This window comes from Palaemon carinicauda, chromosome 22 (genome assembly GCF_036898095.1).
Source record: "Palaemon carinicauda isolate YSFRI2023 chromosome 22, ASM3689809v2, whole genome shotgun sequence".
Taxonomy (NCBI): Eukaryota; Metazoa; Arthropoda; class Malacostraca; order Decapoda; family Palaemonidae; genus Palaemon; species Palaemon carinicauda.
This window is the reverse complement of record NC_090746.1, coordinates 1,431,523-1,452,227: the sequence shown is the minus strand read 5'-3', so window position 1 is coordinate 1,452,227 and position 20,705 is coordinate 1,431,523. Positions and strand designations below refer to the sequence as shown.

At 45.0% G+C, this 20,705-nt stretch overlaps 1 protein-coding gene across 2 annotated transcripts in view; it reads left to right on the top strand.

Annotated features, from left to right (window-relative positions):
- Nucleotides 1–20,705, top strand: part of LOC137616267 (COMM domain-containing protein 3) — a 173,774-nt gene that overhangs the window by 97,453 nt on the left and 55,616 nt on the right. Inside the window, exon 2 of one of the 2 annotated variants that reach the window (XM_068345887.1) lies at nt 1,089–1,202. The exons of the other annotated variant lie outside the window; for it this stretch is intronic. Within the exon in view, the coding sequence (XP_068201988.1) occupies nt 1,089–1,202 (114 nt within the window). The remainder of the gene's footprint in view (nt 1–1,088; nt 1,203–20,705) is intronic. 2 annotated transcript variants of the gene reach the window in all.

Sequence of the window (20,705 nt, the reverse complement as noted above, 5' to 3'; positions counted from 1 at the left end):
CCCTTACCAAGAGGAAAGTAGCCACTGAATAATTACAGTGCAGTAGTTAACCCTTGGGTGAAGAAGAATTGTTTGGTAATCTCAGTGTTGTCAGGTATATGAGGACAAAGGAGAATCTGTAAAGAATAGACCAGACTATTCTGTGCATGTGTAGGCAAAGGGAAAGAACCGTAACCAGAGAGAAGGATCCACTGTAGTACTGTCTGGCCAGTCAGAGTACCCCATAACTCTCTAGCAGTAGTATCTCATGGGTGGCTGGTGCCCTGATCAACATACTACCTAGGTAGAGGGCAGAGGTTACCTGGGATTATGTCTGGCATAAATGATAAGAATGACTGGCTCTTTCTTTCTTTCATCTTCCCCTTTCCTGGGGACCAGCACCTACGGTACTCTGCAAGCTGGCCTCCTTTGTCTGCAGGTAATAACCATTTCCCTTGTGTAACCCTGGGTGGAAATACATACTTGTTGCATCCCCATACCCCCTGGCGAGGTGGGATTGGGTAACGTCTATGGTGGGTTCAAAGAGTCCTACAATTTCTAAGAATTCTTACTTAGACTAGTCACATTGCTACTATCACACAACCTTATGTATTGCTCGGGCCACTAAAGAGTGCTATTGCACAAAGTTTTAGCAAGGCATCAAGGTGTTCTTCCTTATTCGTAAAAAACCCCAGATCAAAAGCCAGCCAGTTGATTAGGACTCACCCACCTTATGGGTGAGTCTTCCCTAATATAGAAAGAAAGGGTTAAAAGGTTTGTATTTAGTGACGTAACAAATATAAATTTAAAGTGATTTGTATTTTTCCTAACGATACAAACCTTGAGCTTTTAATACAGTACAAATTTGGCCTGCCATTACCTATCCTCTTGCAATCCCTGCCTGCAATCAAAAGTGACATGCCAACACCGGTGTGTGTGTGTGAGCAAGGTAGCTGGTACCACCCCCTATCCCTCGCTATCTAGCACTGGGGTAGTTACACATTGCTGAAAGTCTTATGGTTAGCCTTCCAGTTTTGCTGAAAGTCTATTCCCTAATACTGTAAAGAGCTCAAAGTTGTATAAATAACTTTAAATTTGTCATTTTGCAGGTGTAAGGAGCCGTTGCCATGCAGCTTTGACAACTTTATATATTGAGTACGTCAAAGAAAGTCATAGTAATGCTGTTTTCTCCTCCACTCTGGAAGATTTGAATTGGTCAACAGGTTAGTGTGGTACATCATAAAAGTATAGGTGATAGATTTTAGGTATTGACTACAGATTTAGTTACTTATCTGTACAGTATGTGCAATATATAATATGAATCCTTGTTTTAAGGTAAGTAAATTTTGATAGTGTTTATTCCTACATGAATATAAACCCTCGACCCTAAATAGGAGTGTTTTCAACAAGGCTGAAGGCACCTATTCAATCTTTTAATGTGTGTCAGTAGTTACTAGCAACGACAGGAAAGCCCTCGGCCACTCACCAGCACACTGAGAATCCACTTTGTTTTCAACCGCTTGAAAGTACTGTACAGGCATAGTCTCATAGCGTTCAAGTTGCTGTTTGTTCCGGTACGGTATACTGTACAAACCTTTTTGATATTTTCAGTGGAGATTACTTCATCAAAAGCTAAAACTAGCCAAAAGACTTATTAGCTATATATAACTGCCCACCGCTATTTAGTGGGAGGGTTAGCAAGGGTAGACCATCCACCATGCTCACACACCCACCGGTGAAAAGCCATCACGTTTTATTTTGGCTCGGGAGTGAGTAAACGTTCCGTCTCTCTGTCCCAGTAACCTTTAATGAACTGGCTTTGTTTCGTATCTAGAATACAAACCTACGCTATTTATTTAGGGGTACAGCATTACTTTCTGCGAAGCTGAAATGATGAGCAATTAAAATTTAGCGAGGGTTAACTACCCATACCGCTTGTTAGCGGGGGTAGGGGGTGTAGATTGCTACATCTCCCACTCACACTGGTGATTTAGACCTCTTTACTTTTGGCTTGGAAGGAGACCGGTTGTAAGCGCTCTTCCTCCTCACCTATTTTGGACTGCCATTAATTTTTGTCTTTCAACTTTCTTTTTCAAGGGTATCGCATAATATCGGGAGACGTATTTTTTAGATACGACACATAGCAATCTTTGCCCCGAATAGATTTAACTCTTTGATATAATGGGGAAGAATGGTGAAAGAAATGGGTGCCGATCTAGGTACCCGGTGGGCCTCCTATCCATACTACCACCGGCCGCCATTCCTTTACTTGTAGCATTATAAGCTAGGTGTTCTCCCAACGTTTTCCCGGTGTTTTGTTGCAAGTTTTCAGAATAATCATGCAATCTCCAACATTTTCATCCTCTGGAAAGTTGAGTATTAAATTTTTCCTGTCTATAATTTTGGGCTCCCTTCTCACAGTTAGATTCTAATAATTTAAGTGTGCTTGGTTGAGCGTTGCCACGAACCGGAGGCGGCCATTTTACGACCACTGTCGCCCCTTATAATTTTATTTTATTTAGTCAGTAGGGTGATATTTCCCGGTATTTAGCTATAATATTAGCTAGTTAGGCAAATTATACATGTGAAGATTGTGCATACAGATATATCATTATTCCTCTTCCTATAATGTAACTTTACTTTTCGAATGTGGCGGGAGCCCCAGCAGTACTAGCCTTGGCCGTGGTTCCTACCAGAGGTAGGCTAGCCTCGCTCATATATACGTTAGTAAAGTAATTCTCCATGTTTAGCGTCACCCTATCGTTCCTTATTAATTTGGATGAGGACTTACATCCTCTAGAATTTATGGAGAAGGTTCGATATACATTCTCTTTCAGAAAAAAAGAGGCTAAACCCTTCCTCCCTCCCTGAGTGCCGCCGCCGCTATAGGCGGCAACCACTGTCTTTCTTCATTGCCATCGAGTAGAACAGAGTTCTTGCCATCTCCGGCTTTGGGTTAGATAGTAATTAACTCAGGGTGCCCTTGTCTTGCCGCCGACAATGTCGCCAGCAAAGGAACCATGTTTCCTCTGCCGCCGACGACGTCAGCACTGGAAGCCAGACTTCCTCAGTCCACTGTTGCAGGTAGGCGGCATACCTGCCGGCACCCTGTTCCCAGTGAACTACAAGACCTTTTCCCTTCCCCCTTCTGTCCTTTAGTGATGGCATAGCTGTCGCAACATTCTTTCACCGGTATTCTGACAGTCATCCCGGCTTGCCAGGTTGACTGCCCCCTTATGTCCTTCCTTCACCGGAAGTGAATGCCCCGGGGGGAAGATTGAGCGGGCCCTGACGGCTGCCGGTGGGAAACACCTAACATGCTTTTGAGAAGTCCTCAGCCCTGTCTTGGTCTGCCATCCACAATTATTATTGCCGCCGGTATAGCCGGTGGCAGGCCTTTTGTGGATGGGTGGAAGCCAGAATCAGATGGATTCTTACCCCTTCCATTGGAACTCTCATTCTGGCAAGGAGACAGTAGGCGGCCTGGTAGTACTCCTGCACTTCCAATTGTTGTGCTAAACCATAATAATAGGAAACTCCTTAATGCTTTCTCTCTCTCTATCAGTTAGTGCCGCCAGGTACTAACCTAACCCTGGCAGTGTGCCGGTTGAGCTACACACATTTTCTAACATACTCTGTGTTTCCTATCACAGTCTATTGTTGGGACCACGATATTATGTTGAGGTTGAGTAATCCCTCAACACCCAGATAGTTTCTTCGATCATCGGGACCCTAAAAAATCACCGATCAGCATTAATATATACTACAGGTGGATAATGTTAGTATGAACACTTACTAACCCTAACTCTAGTTCAGAGTTTCTTCTACCTTGTATTCTCCCAACCAGGGAATCCAAATATTATTACTGACGGAGGTCTCAGCAATGGCCTGAGAGAGGAAACACAGATATGCGTCTTTTCTACTTCCTTTCCAACTTACTATCTTAAGCTATTATATACAATAGTGATTACTATTGTTAATAAAATGTATGCTTTTATATCAATGATATAAAAACCACATACTCATTGTATCCATTTCCTTTACAGGAGGAGCCGATGGTGAATTGTGCAGCCTTGGTCTGCAACCACAAGGGTAAGGACTTTAGTAGACACACGATGTGCCGGACTCATGCCCGCTGGTGTATTGTGTCGGGAGCCCTAAAGAATTGGGACCCAAAGGGTTGCTCCACCTGCTCAACCCTGCTGACCAACGACTTCGAAGAAGCCATCCTAGTCAACTTGGAGACTAGGGACATAGGGAGGGAGACCCTTCGCAGGTGGGTAAGAAGGTTCCAAAAGAACTCTCCGGGACCATACCTACCCAATGACTTCCTAAGGTGCCTTCTGTTCCCCAAGGCTCTAGCAAACATGGTAGAGCCCCAGGAACAGGTCCAGTCTCCTCTCGTACAGCTGAAGATCGATGCAGACATACACAAGGCACTAGAAGGCATGGACATCCACCAAGAACGGATGTCAGAAGTGTCCACCGAGACGGAACAGGACCTACTGCAAGGAGGCCCTGAAGAAGACGTGGAACAACCACGAACGGAGGAAGAAGGATCAGTTTCGACGGTAACTGAGGCCCCTCAGTTCACCGTGACGGCATACCAACCTATGCCGTCAACCTCTTCAACCCCAACTCCTCAACCAGCTACACAGCTACAAGAGTGAAACGATCCTAACGTCGATCCAGCGGATGTTGGAAGCGTTCCAGAAGGAACAGGAGACGATGAAGCAGTCGATCCAACAAAATCAGAGAATAATACAGGAAAAGGACTGCCCTGGACCTTCCAGGGGCTCCACTCAGAAGCCCCTTAGAGTATCGGATCTCCTTCACTGCTCTGAAACCAACCCCTGGTATGCTGAGCATGTGCCCATAATGAATGGGAAACTATTCGTCTCGGAGAAGTTGGAAGCCCAACTGTTTGAAGATCTTGAGTTCTGGCCCAGCTTTTCAGCTTACCCAGACTGTGGGATGAACTTGCATCCCGTGAGGAAACGGTACCAAAGGAAGTCATTGTCTTTGAACATGACAAGGCGCAAGCCATCCTTTTAAAGTCCTTAAAAGGAGCCGGATACATCAACTCCAAAGTCTGAGCAAGAGGCATCCCACCTTAATTGCTCCTTCCTCCATCTCTTTCCCCTTTTTGGAGAAAGCTCTAGACTTTGTCATTAAGTAGGTCGAAGAGGGCAAACCCTGCCCAACTCTAGAGGAATGTAAACCATTATCTCTAGCAATGCCTACCTGCGAGGAGAAGTGGAAAGACGTCAACCTAACATTCTCCGTCTCGAAATTGGTTCCAGAGATAGCAGGCCAACAGTTCAATGAGAACCTTCTGAAATTGCCAGACCATCTTCTGAGGAGGGAACAGGAGACGAAAGAGAGACTTGCAGCCTCCCTTTCTCATCAGAACTGCCTGGAAATGTGCGCAGGCCTACATAACGCCCCAGAAATGTATATTTTCCTGGCTAAGTCTCACATGGGAACCCTTGTGATGGACTTACATTTCATCAGGACAAGGAAAACCTGCAGAGAGCACATGTTTGCCTCGGCAACAGTGAAACACGAACCCAGGAAGCTGATTTCATCATGCATCTGGGGTAATGACCTTTTCCTGCAGGAAATTGTCCGAGAGGTCATAGCTAGAGCAACCACGGAGAATAGGAACCTTCTCCAAAAGTGGGGCATAACCTCAAAGAGGAAATTTTCCTCAGACGGAGGTCCCCAGCCTAAGAACAAAAAGGTAAGGAGACCACGCAGACCTGCACAACTTCCGGCCGTGACCATGGCCATGGTGCCTCAACTGGTAGCCCAGCCTCAGACCACCTTCCAGATGGTCCCTCAACAGCTGGTATCCCAGTCACCAGCATTTAACCCTGGCTTTGAGAGGCACTCGACCACCTTTCGCCCTTACAAAGGAAAAGGCCCAAGGAGAACTTCCTCCGGAAACCCCTCATGGGGCCGAGGAGGACGTGGTCACGGAAACAAGTCCTCAGGACCCCCAAGCAATGAGGGGTTCCAGGTGGGGGGCAGATTGTACCACTTTCGGGATCGCTGAACCTTCGATCCCTTGGCTCACAGCCTAATCACGAATGGACTCGGGTGGAGATGGAACAGAACTCCACCCCGTTTTCCAGAATTCTTCCAACACTCCACCCCTTCGTTAGAAGAATATACAGTACCTCAGAACTCTTGAACAAGAAGGTAATAAGGAAAGTGAAGTCCATCAAATTCCAGGGAAGGCTGTTTCAAGTTCCCAAGAAAGACTCAGACAAACTCAGTCATTCTAGACTTGTCTCCACTCAACAAGTTCATCGAGAACAACAAGTTCCAAATTCTTACTTTGCAACAAAGAAGTAGGCTACCCGTCTACCTAAAGGGGCGTACACAGTCTCAATAGACCTGGCAGACGCTTAATGGCATCTGCCAGTCAGCCGCCCCTTCTCCTCCTACCTAGGATTCAAGCTACAGAAGAAGAAATTTGTCTTCAGAGCAATGCCCTTCGGACTGAACACAGCCCCAAGGATATTCACGAAGCTAGCAGACACCATCGTCTAGCAGCTACGCTCCGAAGGAGTTCAAGTGGTAGCATATCTAGATGATTGGCTGGTGTGGACAACATCCAAGATTACTTGTCTGTAAGCAGCCACAAAGGTGATCCAGTTCCTGGAACACCTGGGCTTCAAGATCAATCGCTAGAAGTCTCACCTTTCTCCAGCTCAGAAGTTCCACTGGTTAGGAATCCAATGGGACTTGAAGTCACACCACCTCTCCATTCCATCCAAGGAGAGGAGAGAGATAGCAGAAGCTGTCAAGAGACTAATCCGTCACAAGAGGATTTCAAGACGCCAACAGGAAAGAGTATTGGGCTCTCTCCAGTTTGCAGCAGTGACAGACCCGGTGCTAAAAGCACATCTAAAGGATGCGTCAGGTTTCTGGAGAAGATACGCATCAACCGCTCGAAGAGATCAACTAAGGTTGACCCCGACCCTATTGCGCACTGTTAAGGCCGTGGTCAACAGCCAAGAGCCTAGCACAGACAATTCCCCTGCAAGCACCACAACCATCATTGGTGATACACACGGACGCCTCCTTGGAAGGATGGGGAAGCCATTCTCACGAGAGAAAAGTGCAAGGGAATTGGTTACACCAGTTCAAAACCTTTCACATCAACATCTTGGAAGCTATGGCAGTTTTCCTGACGTTGAAGAAACTATCCCCTCGCAGAGCAATCCACATCAGATTGGTCCAGGACAACGAAGGGATAGTAAAATGTCTAAATCGACAAGGCTCGAGATCACCTCACATTAACCATGTGATATTAGCCATCTTGTACCTGGCAAGGAAGAGAAGATGGCACTGATCAGCAGTTCACCTACAAGGATTCCGCAATGTGACAGCGGACGCTCTATCCAGGCGAAAGTCAATAGAGACAGAGTGGTCCCTAGACGCAGACTCATTCTCCTTCATCTCGGAAAAAGTCCCAGAACTGCAGATCGACCTCTTCGCAACGAGAGAACAAGAAACTACCTCGTTACGTAGCCCCTTCTACGGACCCTCAAGCAGAAGTGATAGACGCCATGTCCCTCGACTGGAACAGGTGGAATCGCATTTACCTGTTTCCACCAACCAATCTCCTGATAAAAGTCCTCGACAAGCCAAGATCCTTCAGAGGGACAGCTGCAGTAGTGGCCCCCAAATGGCCCAAAAGCAATTGGTTCCCTCTAGTTATATAATTGAAACTGAAGCTCTTTCCTCTGCCGAACCCAGTTTAATCCCAGCTGGTACAGAAGTCAACTGTCTACGCTTCATTCTCTAGAACCAACAACCTACATCTCATGATTTTCTCGCCCTAGCGGCGAAACAAAAAGTTTGGAATCTCGAAGGATAAAATTGACTTCATCGAAGAGTATAAGTCAAGTTTGACTAGGAGACAATATAAATCGTCATGGAAGAAATGGGTGTCTTTTGTGAAGACAAGGAAACCAACAGAAATATCGATAGATTTGTCTCACTTTCTTTATATACCTACACGATCAAGGCCTGGCTTCCACAACCATTACCGCATGTAAGTCGGCCCTGAATAGACCACTTCTGTATGCCTTTGAGATGGACCTCACAAGTGAAATCTTCAATACGATCCCAAAAGCATGCGCTGGACTCAAGCCAGCAACCCCTCCAAAGCCCATTACGTGGTCTTCGGACAAAGTCTTGCACTATGCTTCGAACCTAAACAATGAGGATTGTACTCTAAAGGATTTAACACAGAAAGTCATCTTTCTGTTTGCAATAGCCTCAGGGGCTAGAGTTAGTGAAATAGTGGCCTTATCCAGAAACGAAGGCCATATTCAGTTCCTAGACACAGGAGAACTGAATCTTTATCCTGATCCAGCCTTTCTTGCCAAGAATGAGCTACCCACTAAGAGGTGGGGTCCTTGAAGAATCTGCCCACTGAAGGAAGATGTCTCTCTATGCCCAGTAGAGTGTCTAAAGGGAGGACAGCTCTTCAGAGGCGAAACTTGAGAATCAAACCTCTCCCTAAGACAACTGAGAGTGAAGCTCACCTACTTTATTCGCAGAGCGGATCCTGACAGTACCCCCGCAGGTCACAATCCGAGAAAAGTTGCTTCTTCGTTGAATTTCTTTCAACACATGGACTTTGAGAGGCTCCACTCATACACTGGGTGGAAATCATCCAGGGTCTTCTATAAACACTATGTGAAGCAAGTACACGAGATAAAACACTTTGTGGTGGCGGCGGGTAGTGTTATAAAACCCGTCGTCTAGTGCTGCGATGAACAGTGAACTGTTTAGGGACTCAACAGTGTATCGGGTGCATGGGTATTTGTACATTCTAGTACAAATCATTACGGTGATTAACAGACTGTTCTATATACAGTAGGTGCATAATTTGACCAATAACACCAGTGCCGTGTGAACGATTGCATCATATTGTTTACGCATGTCCAAAATTTGAGCAAGTCAGACAGATTTAGTTTCACACCTCCATTGAGTGGCATTATTCCGATAATGAAATTACAGTGAACCCTCGTTTATCGCGGTAGATAGGTTCCAGTCGCGGCCGCGATAGGTGAAAATCCGCGAAGTAGTGACACCATATTTACCTATTTATTCAACATGTATATTCAGACTTTTAAAACCTTCCCTTGTACGTAGTACTGTTAACAAACTACCCTTTAATGTACAGAACACTTAATGCATGTACTACAGTACCCTAAACTAAAACAGGCACAAATATTAAAGGTGATTTTATATCATGCATTTCCTAAACATGCTAAAAAGCACGATAAAAAATGGCAACCAATGTTTTGTTTACATTTATCTCTGATCATAATGTAGAAACAAACTGGAGGTAGAGCTTTGCTTATTACTCAGACATATTTCCCATACTTTTCCCTTAGAACTACATCACATCTTCCTACTTTAGATATATATATATATATATATATATATATATATATATATATATATATATATATATATATATATATATGTGTGTGTGTGTATATATATATACTGTATATATATTTATATGTATACACATATACATACCTACATATATACATAAATACATGCATACATATATATATATATATATATATATATATATATATATATATATATATATATATATATATATATATATATATATATATATATACTGTATATATATATGGGTTATGGAAAAAATCCGCGAAGTGGTGAATCCGCGATGGTCGAACCGCGAAGTAGCGAGGGTTCACTGTATATATATTTTTCCTTTACAGGTCAATATATGAACCCCGATTTGTATTAATGCTGGATCAGATTCTTACCTTGTTGTAACTACATTTGATAGTTGCAATATAAAGATACAAAATGTATCTGCGTTTTATTTTTGACACCTCAGTTGCATTTAAATAAAACAGGCCAGAGTTTTATTCAGCCCTATATATAGAAATAACTTGAATCAGTACAGATTTCCAAGGTAATTAAAGGTAACCTCCAAAAAGTTTCCCTTTTGTTCCAACGGAAATACAAACCTTGAATCCTTATTGTCGAAGTCGACACTTTCCCTACAGGGGGCAGGAAGCACTAAGCCAGTTCCAGGCTCAGTGGAAATGACAGTTAACTGGAATTTCATATACAGGTCTAGGAGACCAGATAAGGAATCCATTCAAGGTAGAAGGCACATACACAAACCCACAAATATAGTACTTTCAAGTTAATTCTCTGGTATGCTTCCATCAGGATGGCATGGCTGAGCCTAAAAAACGTATTTTGAGCAAAGCGAAAAATCTATTTTTAAATATTTAACTTAGCCGGTGAATATATAATAGCTGCAACTCTGCGGCTCGACAGAAAACACACTCAAAAAACTCGCGAGCGATCGCTATGAAGGTTGCGGGTGTGCCCACCAGCGCCAACTGTCGGCCAGATACCACTCTTGCATGTAAACAAACCCTTCAATTCTTCTCTGTCGACGTTGACGACAAGACGTATCAATACTCGCTGTAGAACCTGGAGTTTTCTCAACATATTTGGTGAAGTACTTCATTTTGGTTTGAGCTTTCGCAGTGCAGGTGTTTTATCTTCATCTTAAATCTTGAACTCGTTTTTGGATAGATTTAATTTTTGATGACGAGAGAGAGTATGGACTTTCTTTGACTTTTAAATGGCCGACCCTTCCCTTAGACGGAAGTGTGTTTTAGGCTTTTAGCAATTATCTTATCACGTTATAAATTAATTATAGATTTTCCTCTATATATTTTATATCTCAACCGCCTTTATTAGGCCTCTTCGATTAGCTTTCCATTTATAATAAACATCAAAATAAATTTTAATGATTTGTTTATATGCGACCTTTCCTGAGAGTAGGCGGTCCTAACTTGGAAACCGAAGTTAAACAACGTTGAGCCCTTTTCAATCGTAAATAACTTTTACAGAGCTAATGATTTAAAACTTATTAAATGAAATATTTTTAGTAAATATTTTATGATAGTTTTTTTTCTTTGAATAGTCTTCGTACTGTTTCAAAGATGAACTAACGTTTAGTTTATTTATGCTACGCAGTTTGCGCTCTATCGTTACGATAGAGAGAGAGAGTATCACGGTTTCACTTTGCAGAAAGAGTAAATCGATTCTGACGTTTTGTTCTTTTTTCTTTCAAAGCTTAAATGTTTTAAAGACTATTTTAAAGGAACTTTTAATTGAAAAACCTTTCAGTTTTTTCCTTTGGTCAAATAACCTGTTTATTGACGAAAGGTAAGTGGGCTCTTCTCTTCGGTGCGAAATCAAGAGAGAGAGAGAGAGAGAGAGAGAGATAGAGACGGAGAGAGAGAGAGGAGAGAGAACGTTCCGATCTTTATCTCGTCCCAAGCGAGTACCGTTGTTCTCGAGTTACTCTCGTCCCTAGTCTCTGTACGGGGAGAAAGGATAAAACGTTTTTTAGTTTTTATTCTCGTCCCAAGGCACTGTACGGTGAGAGATTGAAAACGTAGTTTTGAATGAACTAGTGTTTAGTCTCTTCCCCAGCCACTGATTTTTTTATCTTAAAATATGTTTACTGTTTTTTGCTGGTATTAATGTGCTTACATTATACGACTGATTTCGCAATTACAACCTTTTGATGAGGGTAGAATTGCGTGCTTCAGGTAGAAATCAGTTTTATTCATACCTAATGTGAATTGTTAAAAAATTCGATTTCAGTGAAATAAGTGCAAAACAGAAAATCGTAGTGATAAAGTGATATTGCGCAAAGTGTTATCAGTGTTGCGACCGAGGGTTCGTCTGTTCGTGCCTGTCGTTCGCCTAGTCCGGGACCTCTTGCAAGCTCCCAAGCCCAGGGGAGAAGTAATGTCGTACGACTTATGGGTTCGAGAGGCCTTGATCAGCGAACAGACGTTCCCTCTATGGTATCAGGTGTACAGTATCTTACCAAGATCACCTCTACCATAAGGCGAGAGAGACGATTTTCTCCTCGTCATCCGAAGGCTTTTCGCATAAGAAACCGTGGAACAAGGTTTCGAGGCCCTTTAAGCGAAAGTCAGTCCTTTCAGGACAGGTCCAGCGTCCTGGTTTTAACTATTAGGACAGCTCTGACCCTATGCAGTCATCGGAAGACTGCTCGCCGCCTAACAAAAGCGTAACACAGACTCCGAGAGTCTTTTTGTAGGCAAGGTTTTGCGGTCACAGACGTTACCCTCGTCTCTTACCGCAACCATTCCCGTTGATCCTAAATGGGTTGTACGGCAAGACATGCAGAATAAGCTTGCCTCCCTTATGGAAGACTATTCTGCCGATAAGTCCGTTGAGCCTAGCCGTTTATCTCATCGAGATCCTGGCCTTCAGCCACCCTAACGTTCCTTTGTGCGTCCTGTTGACGTTGGCGTAGCCAAGTCACGTCAGTCAGGTTGTTTAGAACCATACTCGATGCGGTCTCGTGTGGATTTTCAGCCACATTTGGACGTTAGGCCACTTGCTGATGCTCCTGTTGACGTTCAGGACGTTCGCCAACAATCGGAGTTGACTTGTTTTGACGCTGAGCGTCAACCTCCGCATTCTAGAGTTGTTTTGACTGCTCAGTCTAGGCGGTCAAAGCAGTCTCGAGTGGACGCTGTGCGTCCTCACGCACCTGTTGTTGTTGACAGTTCACAGACTGTCAAGCAGTTACATGACGTTGCGTCCTGGTCCGCTACTAATGCACCAGTGCGTGTGGACTCTGCTTGTAAAGCATTGCCACCACGGTAGGTCTCTCCCTTGCTTGAGACTCGGCTATTGTCGGACAAGGTTCCTTCAGATGAGGAAGTTGCTGTTCCCCCTCCTACTGATATTCCCTTGAGGACTCTGTCAGACGGAGAGGAGCCTAAAGCTGCTTAGCCCTCTATGGACTTTAAATAAATCATGCTGATTTTTAAGGATCTTTGTCCGGATCTTTTTGTAACTGCTGCTCCTCGTTCGCCTAAACGTCAGAGCTTACACTAGGCCTAGCTACTTCGAAGCCGTTGTTTTATAAGCTAGTGCTCTCTCGCTCTTCTAGAGAGCTTTACATTTGCTAGGCGACTGGTTTATCACCAGGAGGAGTTTGGGGGAGACAGCCTTTGCTTTCCCTTCTTTTAAACTGGCTTATAGAGCGAGAGTCTGATATGACACGAGAGAAGTTCTCGGCTTGGGAGTTCCTGCCTCTGCCCAGATAGACTTCTCAAACCTCATAGACTCTCCCTGGCGCCTGGCCAGGAAACGCTCCAAGATTTTACAGGTCGACTTCACAGCTATTTTCGAGCCTTTGAAGTTTTGCTGTACAATTATGTCATGCATAAACAAGGCTTTCAGGGATGGCTCCAATGATATGACAGCCACGTTCTCTGCAGGAACAAGTCCCTCAGGGATGGCTCCAATGATTTGGCAGCCATGTTCACTACAGGAGTACGTAAGAGGCAAGTGCGCTCAATGTGTTCATTGTCAAGACAAACTTCACGATGAAGTCTACCAGGCTGTCTTGACAGCATTTATGGAAGGCGACTGGATGGTCTCTCTCGACCTTCTGGAGGCATACTTCCACATTCCTATACACCCGGATTCCCAACCGTTTCTGAGGTTTGTTTACAGGAATGTGGGGTACCAGTTTCGAGCCCTGTGCTTTGGCCTCAGTCCTGCGCCTCCAGTGTTTACGAGGCTCATGAGGAATGTGGCAAAATCCCTCCATCTATCGGGGATCCGAGCCTCCCTGTACTTGGACGACTGGCTTCTCAGAGCATCGTCCAGTCTTCGCTGTCTGCAGGATCTACATTGGACGTTGAGTCTGGCCAGGGAGTTGGGACTTTTGGTCAACCTAAAAGTCCCAACTGATCCCATCCCAGATTATTCTATATTTGGGGATGGAGATTCGCAGTCAAGCCCTGCTCGAAGTCCAACTAATGCTGAAACGAAACGTTTATTCAGTCAGGAGTTGGAACAGTCTCGTAGGGACTCTCTCATCCCTGGAGCAGTTTGTCTCACTAGGGAGACTACACCTTCTGCCTTTCCGGTTCCATCTAGCCTCTCACTGGAACTAGGACAAGACATTAGAGACGGTATCATTCCCAGTCTCCGAACCAGTAAAGGCATGCCTGAAATGGTGGGACAGCAATATCAGTCTGAGAGAGGGACTATCCCTAGCAGTCAAGAACCCAAACCACGTGTTGTCCTCAGACGCGTCGGGTTTGGTTGGGGTGCGACCCTGGACGGTCGGGAATGCTCGGGTCTGTGGACCTCAAGTCAGAAGAGCATGCACATCAACGGCAAGGAGCTATTAGCAGTCCACTTGGCCTTGATGATATTAGAAAGCTTCTTCGAAACTTAGTGGTAGAGGCAACTCAGACAACACCACAACTTTGGCGTACATCTCCAAGCAAGGAGGCACACACTCCTTCACGCTGCTCGAGATCGCAAGGGACCTTCTCTTATGGTCAAGAATTCGAGGCATCTCCCTGTTGACGAGATTCATCCAGGGGGACTTGAACGTCTTGGCAGACTGTCTCAGTCGGAGGGGTAAGGTGATACCCACGGAATGGACCCTCCACAAGGACGTGGGCAAGAGTCTTTGGGCTACTTGGGGTCAACCCACCATAGACCTCTTTGCCTCCTCGTTGACCAAAAGGTTACCAATCTATTGCTCTCCAGTCCTAGATACAGAAGCAATCTACATAGACGCGTTTCTACTGGATTGGTCTTTTCTGGACTTATATGCATTCCCACCATTCAAGATAGTCAACAAGGTACTGCAGAAGTTCGCCTCTCACAAAGGGACAAGGTTGACGTTGGTTGTTACCCTCTGGCCCGCGAGAGAGTGGTGCACCGAGGTACTTCAATGGCTGGTAGACTTTCCAAGAAGTCTTCCTCTAACGGTAGATCTGTTACGTAAGCCCCACGTAAAGAATGTCCATCAAAGCCTCCCCGCTCTTCGTCTGACTTCCTTCAGACTATCGAAAGACTCTCAAGAGCTAGAGGCTTTTCGAAGGAGGCAGCCAGTGCGATTGCAAGAGCTAGGAGAGCTTCTACCATTAGAGTATACCAGTCGAAGTGGGAAGTCTTTCGAGACTGGTGCAAGTCAGCATCTGTGTCCTCGTCCAGTACCTCTGTAGCCCAAATCGCAGATTTTCTTTTACATCTGAGAAAGGTTCACTCCCTTTCAGCTCCCACGATTAAGGGCTACAGTAGCATGTTGGCCTCGGTCTTTCGACATAGAGGCTTAGATCTTTCCAACAATAAAGATCTCCAAGATCTCCTTAAGTCTTTCGAGACCTCTAAGGAACGTCGTTTGGCAACTCCTGGATGGAACTTAGACGTGGTCCTAAGGTTCCTCATGTCAGACAGGTTTGAGCCATTACATTCAGCCTCCCTGAAGGATCTCACCCTCAAGACACTTTTCCTAGTGTGCTTGGCTTCGGCTAAAAGGGTCAGTGAACTTCATGCCTTCAGTAAGAACATCGGCTTTTCTACAGAAAAAAAGCCACTTGTTCACTTCAACTTGGTTTCCTGGCCAAAAATGAACTGCCTTCTCGTCCTTGGCCTAAATCTTTTGATATTCCTTGCTTATCAGAGATCGTAGGCAACGAACTGGAAAGAGTATTATGTCCTGTTAGAGCTCTTAAGTTCGATTTAGCTCGTACTAAGTCATTACGAGGGAAATCTGAGGCATTATGGTGCTCAGTTAAGAAACCTTCATTGCCTATGTCAAAGAATGCTTTGTCATATTTTATCAGATTTTTTTAATACGAGAAGCTCATTCTCACTTGAATGAGAAAGACCGATGTTTGCTTAAGGTTAAGACGCACGAAGTTAGAGATATAGCAACCTCCGTGGCCTTCAAGCAAAATAAATCTCTGCAAAGTATTATGGACGCGACTTTTTGGAGAAGCAAGTCAGTGTTCGCGTCATTTTACTTAAAAGATGTCCAGACTCTTTACGAGGACTGCTACACACTGGGTCCATTCGTTGCAGCGAGTGCAGTAGTGGGTGAGGGTTCTACCACTACACTTCCCTAATTCCAATATCCTTTTAATCTGTCTCTTGAAATGTTTTTAATATTGTTTTATGGGTTGTTCGGAAGGCTAAGAAGCCTTTCGCATCCTGGTTGATTTGGCGGGTGGTCAAAGTCATTTCTTGAGAGCGCCCAGATTAGGGGTTTGATGAGGTCCTGTTGTATGGGTTGCAACCCTTGATACTTCAGCTCCTGGGAGTCTTTCAGCATCCTAAGAGGATCGCTGGGCTCCGTGAGGAAGACAGACTTACAAGGCAGAGTAATCGTCTAAGTCAACTTCCTTACCAGGTACCTATATATTTTGGTTTTGTTATATTGATAACTGTCAAAATGAAAAAACTCTTAGCTTATACGCTGTAAACTTAATTAACTCTGGTCTCTACCCACCGCCTTGGGTGTGAATCAGCTATTATATATTCACCGGCTAAGTTAAATATTTAAAAATGATATTTTAATTATAAAATAAATTTTTGAATATACTTACCCGGTGAATATATAAATTAAATGACCCTCCCTTCCTCCCCAATAGAGACGCAGCGGGACGAGAAGAATTGAAGGGTTTGTTTACATGCAAGAGTGGTATCTGGCCGACAGTTGGCGCTGGTGGGCACACCCGCAACCTTCATAGCGATCGCTCGCGAGTTTTTTTAGTGTGTTTTCTGTCGAGCCGCAGAGTTGCAGCTATTATATATTCACCGGGTAAGTATATTCAAAAATTTATTTTATAATTAAAATATCATTTTTGGGTGAGATAGCCATGTCGTCCTGATGGACCCACCCTTTTGCTGACCCCACCCAAAACTACTCTATCTGAGGCTATTCCTGCTTAAATACAAGTAAAGGAATGGCGGTCGATAGTAGTACGGATAGGAGGTCCACCGGGTACCTAGATCGGCACCCCTTTCTTTCGCCACACTTCCCCCTTACATCAAAGAGTTAAATCTATTCGGGGTGAAGATTGCTATGTGTCATTTCTAAAAAATACGTCCCTTGATATTATGCGATATCCTTAATTGGATACTTGCGCCAGGAGTTAGAATCCTGGAGACCTTCGGTTTAATTCTCTGGGAGTATCACTGTAGCAAATATCTGTTAGAAAGCTATCTAAAGGAACCTTCCACCAGGACGACATGGCAATCTCACCCAAAAATAAATCCGTTATATATGAAAACATTCCTAATGTTTATGTATACATATATAGAAATGTTGTAAGTTTCCTTTTTAGTGTTTGTGCTGTGCGTGTGATAACGTATACGGCAGGTTCTCGAGACACTTGCGCAAGGCCAGAAAACATTCCCTTCCTACCTCTCCCCCCTTGTCCATCGGTCTTCCCGTCGGCGGATAACCTACCGTTGACTCGGTCGCCGCCGCAGGGGAATCGTCATCGTTTGGACCTTCCTCGTTCAACTGTTGTCTACGCTTTTCCTCTTCCACGGGGAACATATGGATTACTCTGAGAAAGGAGTGTGGCCTTTTAGATTGACTTTGGTCTTTCTCTTTTCAAGGCCGTTCACCTTTCATGGGCTTCTGACAGTATACTAACGGGGGGAGCACCTTCCCCGTTCGCAGGTTAGGTTGTGCTTCCGATTGTTTCTTGATTATTCAAGTGAAATTATGATTGTTTGTAATTTAACTTTTGAGTTTCTTCTCCGTGGGGAAGACTTCCCTTCGGAGGATCAGTGGTTCTTCCTATTAGTGAATTTTTTAACTGATTTAAATAATTGTAATTCTTGTTTTATTACAGTTGCTCTCCTTTCCCTTTCTCCCATCGATGTCGACCGGGGAAGGGAGGGCGCAGTTCTTATTTTATGTTCGTTCTCTCGGTGGTCTTTTCCTTCGCAGACTAGGTGTTCCTACTGAGGAAGTTTTTTGTTACATAACTTATTTTATTATTCCTCAGTTAGCGATGCAGTTCTTCTTCGTTTGACGAAGCAAAGCTGTTCTGTTCATGCCTGGGGAATCTGTGGTCACTGCTGATCTTCAGAGGACATCATCATGGGCGTCATCCCTTCTCTTAGAAGTACACCCGTGGCAGCACCTGATCAGCAATTCATCTTCGAAGAACTAGCTCCGGCTACACTTCCTCAGGCAGCGCTATTGTCAAATCATCTTAGAGCGCTACCAGGAGGTTCGCCTCCATGGGTTGGACTACTTTCCCTTCTGAGGGAAAGTTTTCCTCCCAAGGTGTGGGGCTGTTTCTCCCTTCCGAGGGAGAACTTCCCTGCATCTTTTTCATCATTTCATCGACTCCGACTGCTGTTGCTGTCTAGACTCTAGACTACGCTCCCCCCTTGCTGAGTCTCTCTTCCTTCGGGGATGGAGCATAGTCTTAGGCAAGTCTCTCCTGTGAAGTGATCACCTCTCTCGTTCGCGAGAGGGGCCACTCATAGATACTCCTCTTCGGAGGATTGCTACTGCCGAAGGTCAGCTCACTGATCCACTGGGCCTCATGGGCATCATCTGTTCCTGGACCTTCTCCTGATGACGCTGGAGTTAGTCCTCGTACTTCGGTCCTGGACTATTCTGTGGATCTTTCGCGATCTCCATTGGTGGATGTTCACCCAGTTCCTGATCGTCCACCAGCAGACCTGCCGATCTACCATCACCATTCCTATTTCCGGTACAGCCTCCTAAGGCCCTACCTACGGGTGCAGCTGCGCGCCAATGGCGCTCACCAACATCTCGTCAGCACCAGCCTGCTCCATCATGCTTTACAGTGCGCCCACGCTCTCCAGCTCGTCAATGCTCTACAACGCTTCGGCGCGCGCCTTCACCTGCTCGTCCTCGGCACCTTCCAGCGCAACCTCGCCACACAGAGCAACGTTTGCCCGCCAGTGCTCACCAGCCAACCTACGATCGCCGGCGCAACAGAGCTCACCAAAACCTCAGCCATTCATCAGACTCAAGGCAACGATCTACGGCTGCATCTCCCCAGAAAAGGAAGAGAGGAGTAACTAACGATCTACCATTATTGAGGGTCAAGCTGACTCCGATCAGAGTTTCAAGGTCAGAAGTTGCACCGGTTAGACCATCTTCCCCTCTACCTACCGCTGCCTCACCTTCCCACATGGCTCTCGCGGGGAAGAGTAATTCTTTCACTTCCCAACCGTCCCCAAAGTTAGAAGCTCTTGGAAAGGGTACCATTTCAGTTGAAAAACCCATACAGGTTCCTAGTCCTCTCCCCTCTAAGGTCCAGAAGGTCATTCTAGCCAGACCTACAGTTTTGGAAACCTTTTTTCCCCCTAAGAGGGAGTCAAAGGATTCCAAGATGTCTCCAAAATCCTCTTCCAAGATTCAGAGACCTGCAGAGGAGGTCAGGAGCATTGTCAACCAAGCATAATATTGACCCTGACCCACCCCGAGACGACGAGATCTCGGCTGTGGATGATCATGACTATGCTGCCAGCCCAACATCAGACTGCGACCAGAGAGAGTCAGATTGGCAGGTTCGGGCTTGCATGAGGGCCCTTAATGGGTTGTCTAACCCAGAGATAGCCCCTCAAGAAGGCAAGGATACTGTCCTGGACCGTGTCTTGGGCACTCAGAGACCTCCGAAGTCCAGTGCAGCTCTGCCCTGGTCCCGGGGGTTGAGGAGTGCATGGCGTAAGATTGCCACCCAGCTTGCTGATCTCTGTGTGTCATACTGATCAGGCTCATCTTCCAAACTCCTCCCACCTCCAGGTGTCCACCAGAGGAGGTATTACGAAGTCCTTGACGAATCTTGCTCGGCACTGCCTCTCCACTACTCCCTTGAGGAGTTGATGAAGGGAGTCTCTCCAGAGAGACTTTGTTCTCGCCAGGTTGCGTTCTTAGCTTCTGGGATCTTAAACCAAGAAAAGGTCGCGAAGTACGCCATGCAGGCTATTTTGTGGCTGGATCTTTGGTTGGGATCTGTGGGAATCTTGGTATAGACCGAGGATTTTTCAATATTAATCTTACCCGATGATCATGTAGCTGTCAACTCTGTTGCCCGACAGAAATCTACGGTCGGGATACGCCAGCGATCGCTATACAGGTGGGGGTGTACACAACAGCGCCATCTGTGAGCAGGTACTCAAGTACTTCTTGTCAACAAGAACTCAATTTTTCCTCTGTCGTGCCTCCGGCAAGACCTACTAATACGCCGTCCCTAACTGGATTTGTTTTCACAACTTTTTGGTGAAGTACACTATTCCAGTTTTGAGCTTTCGCTATGCAGGGGTTTTATCTTCATTTCAAAACTTGAACTCGTTTTGGATAGATTTTTTTATGGTGACGAAGAGAGTATGGACTCTCTTTCACTTTTAAATGGCCGACCCTTCCCTTAGACGGAAGCGTTGGTGTCGAAGAGAGTATAGACTCTCTTTCACTTTTAATGACCCACCCTTCCCTTAGACGGAAGTGTTGGTGTCGAAGAGAGTATAGACTCTCTTTCACTTTTTATGACCCACCCTTCCCTTAGACGGAAGTGTGTTTAGGTTTTTGGTAATTTTGCTTAACAAAGTTATAGATTTATTTTATATCTCTCCGCCATTTATAGGCCTCTTCGATTAACTTTCCATTTATTATAAACTTATAAAAATTAATTTTTATGTTTGTTTATATGCGACCTTTCCTAATAGTAGGCGGTCCTTACTTGGAACCGAAGTTAATTAACATTGAGCCCGTCATATCGTTTTTCCTGTTAAGAATTTATGCTATTTTAATTTTAATGTTTTTGAAAGAA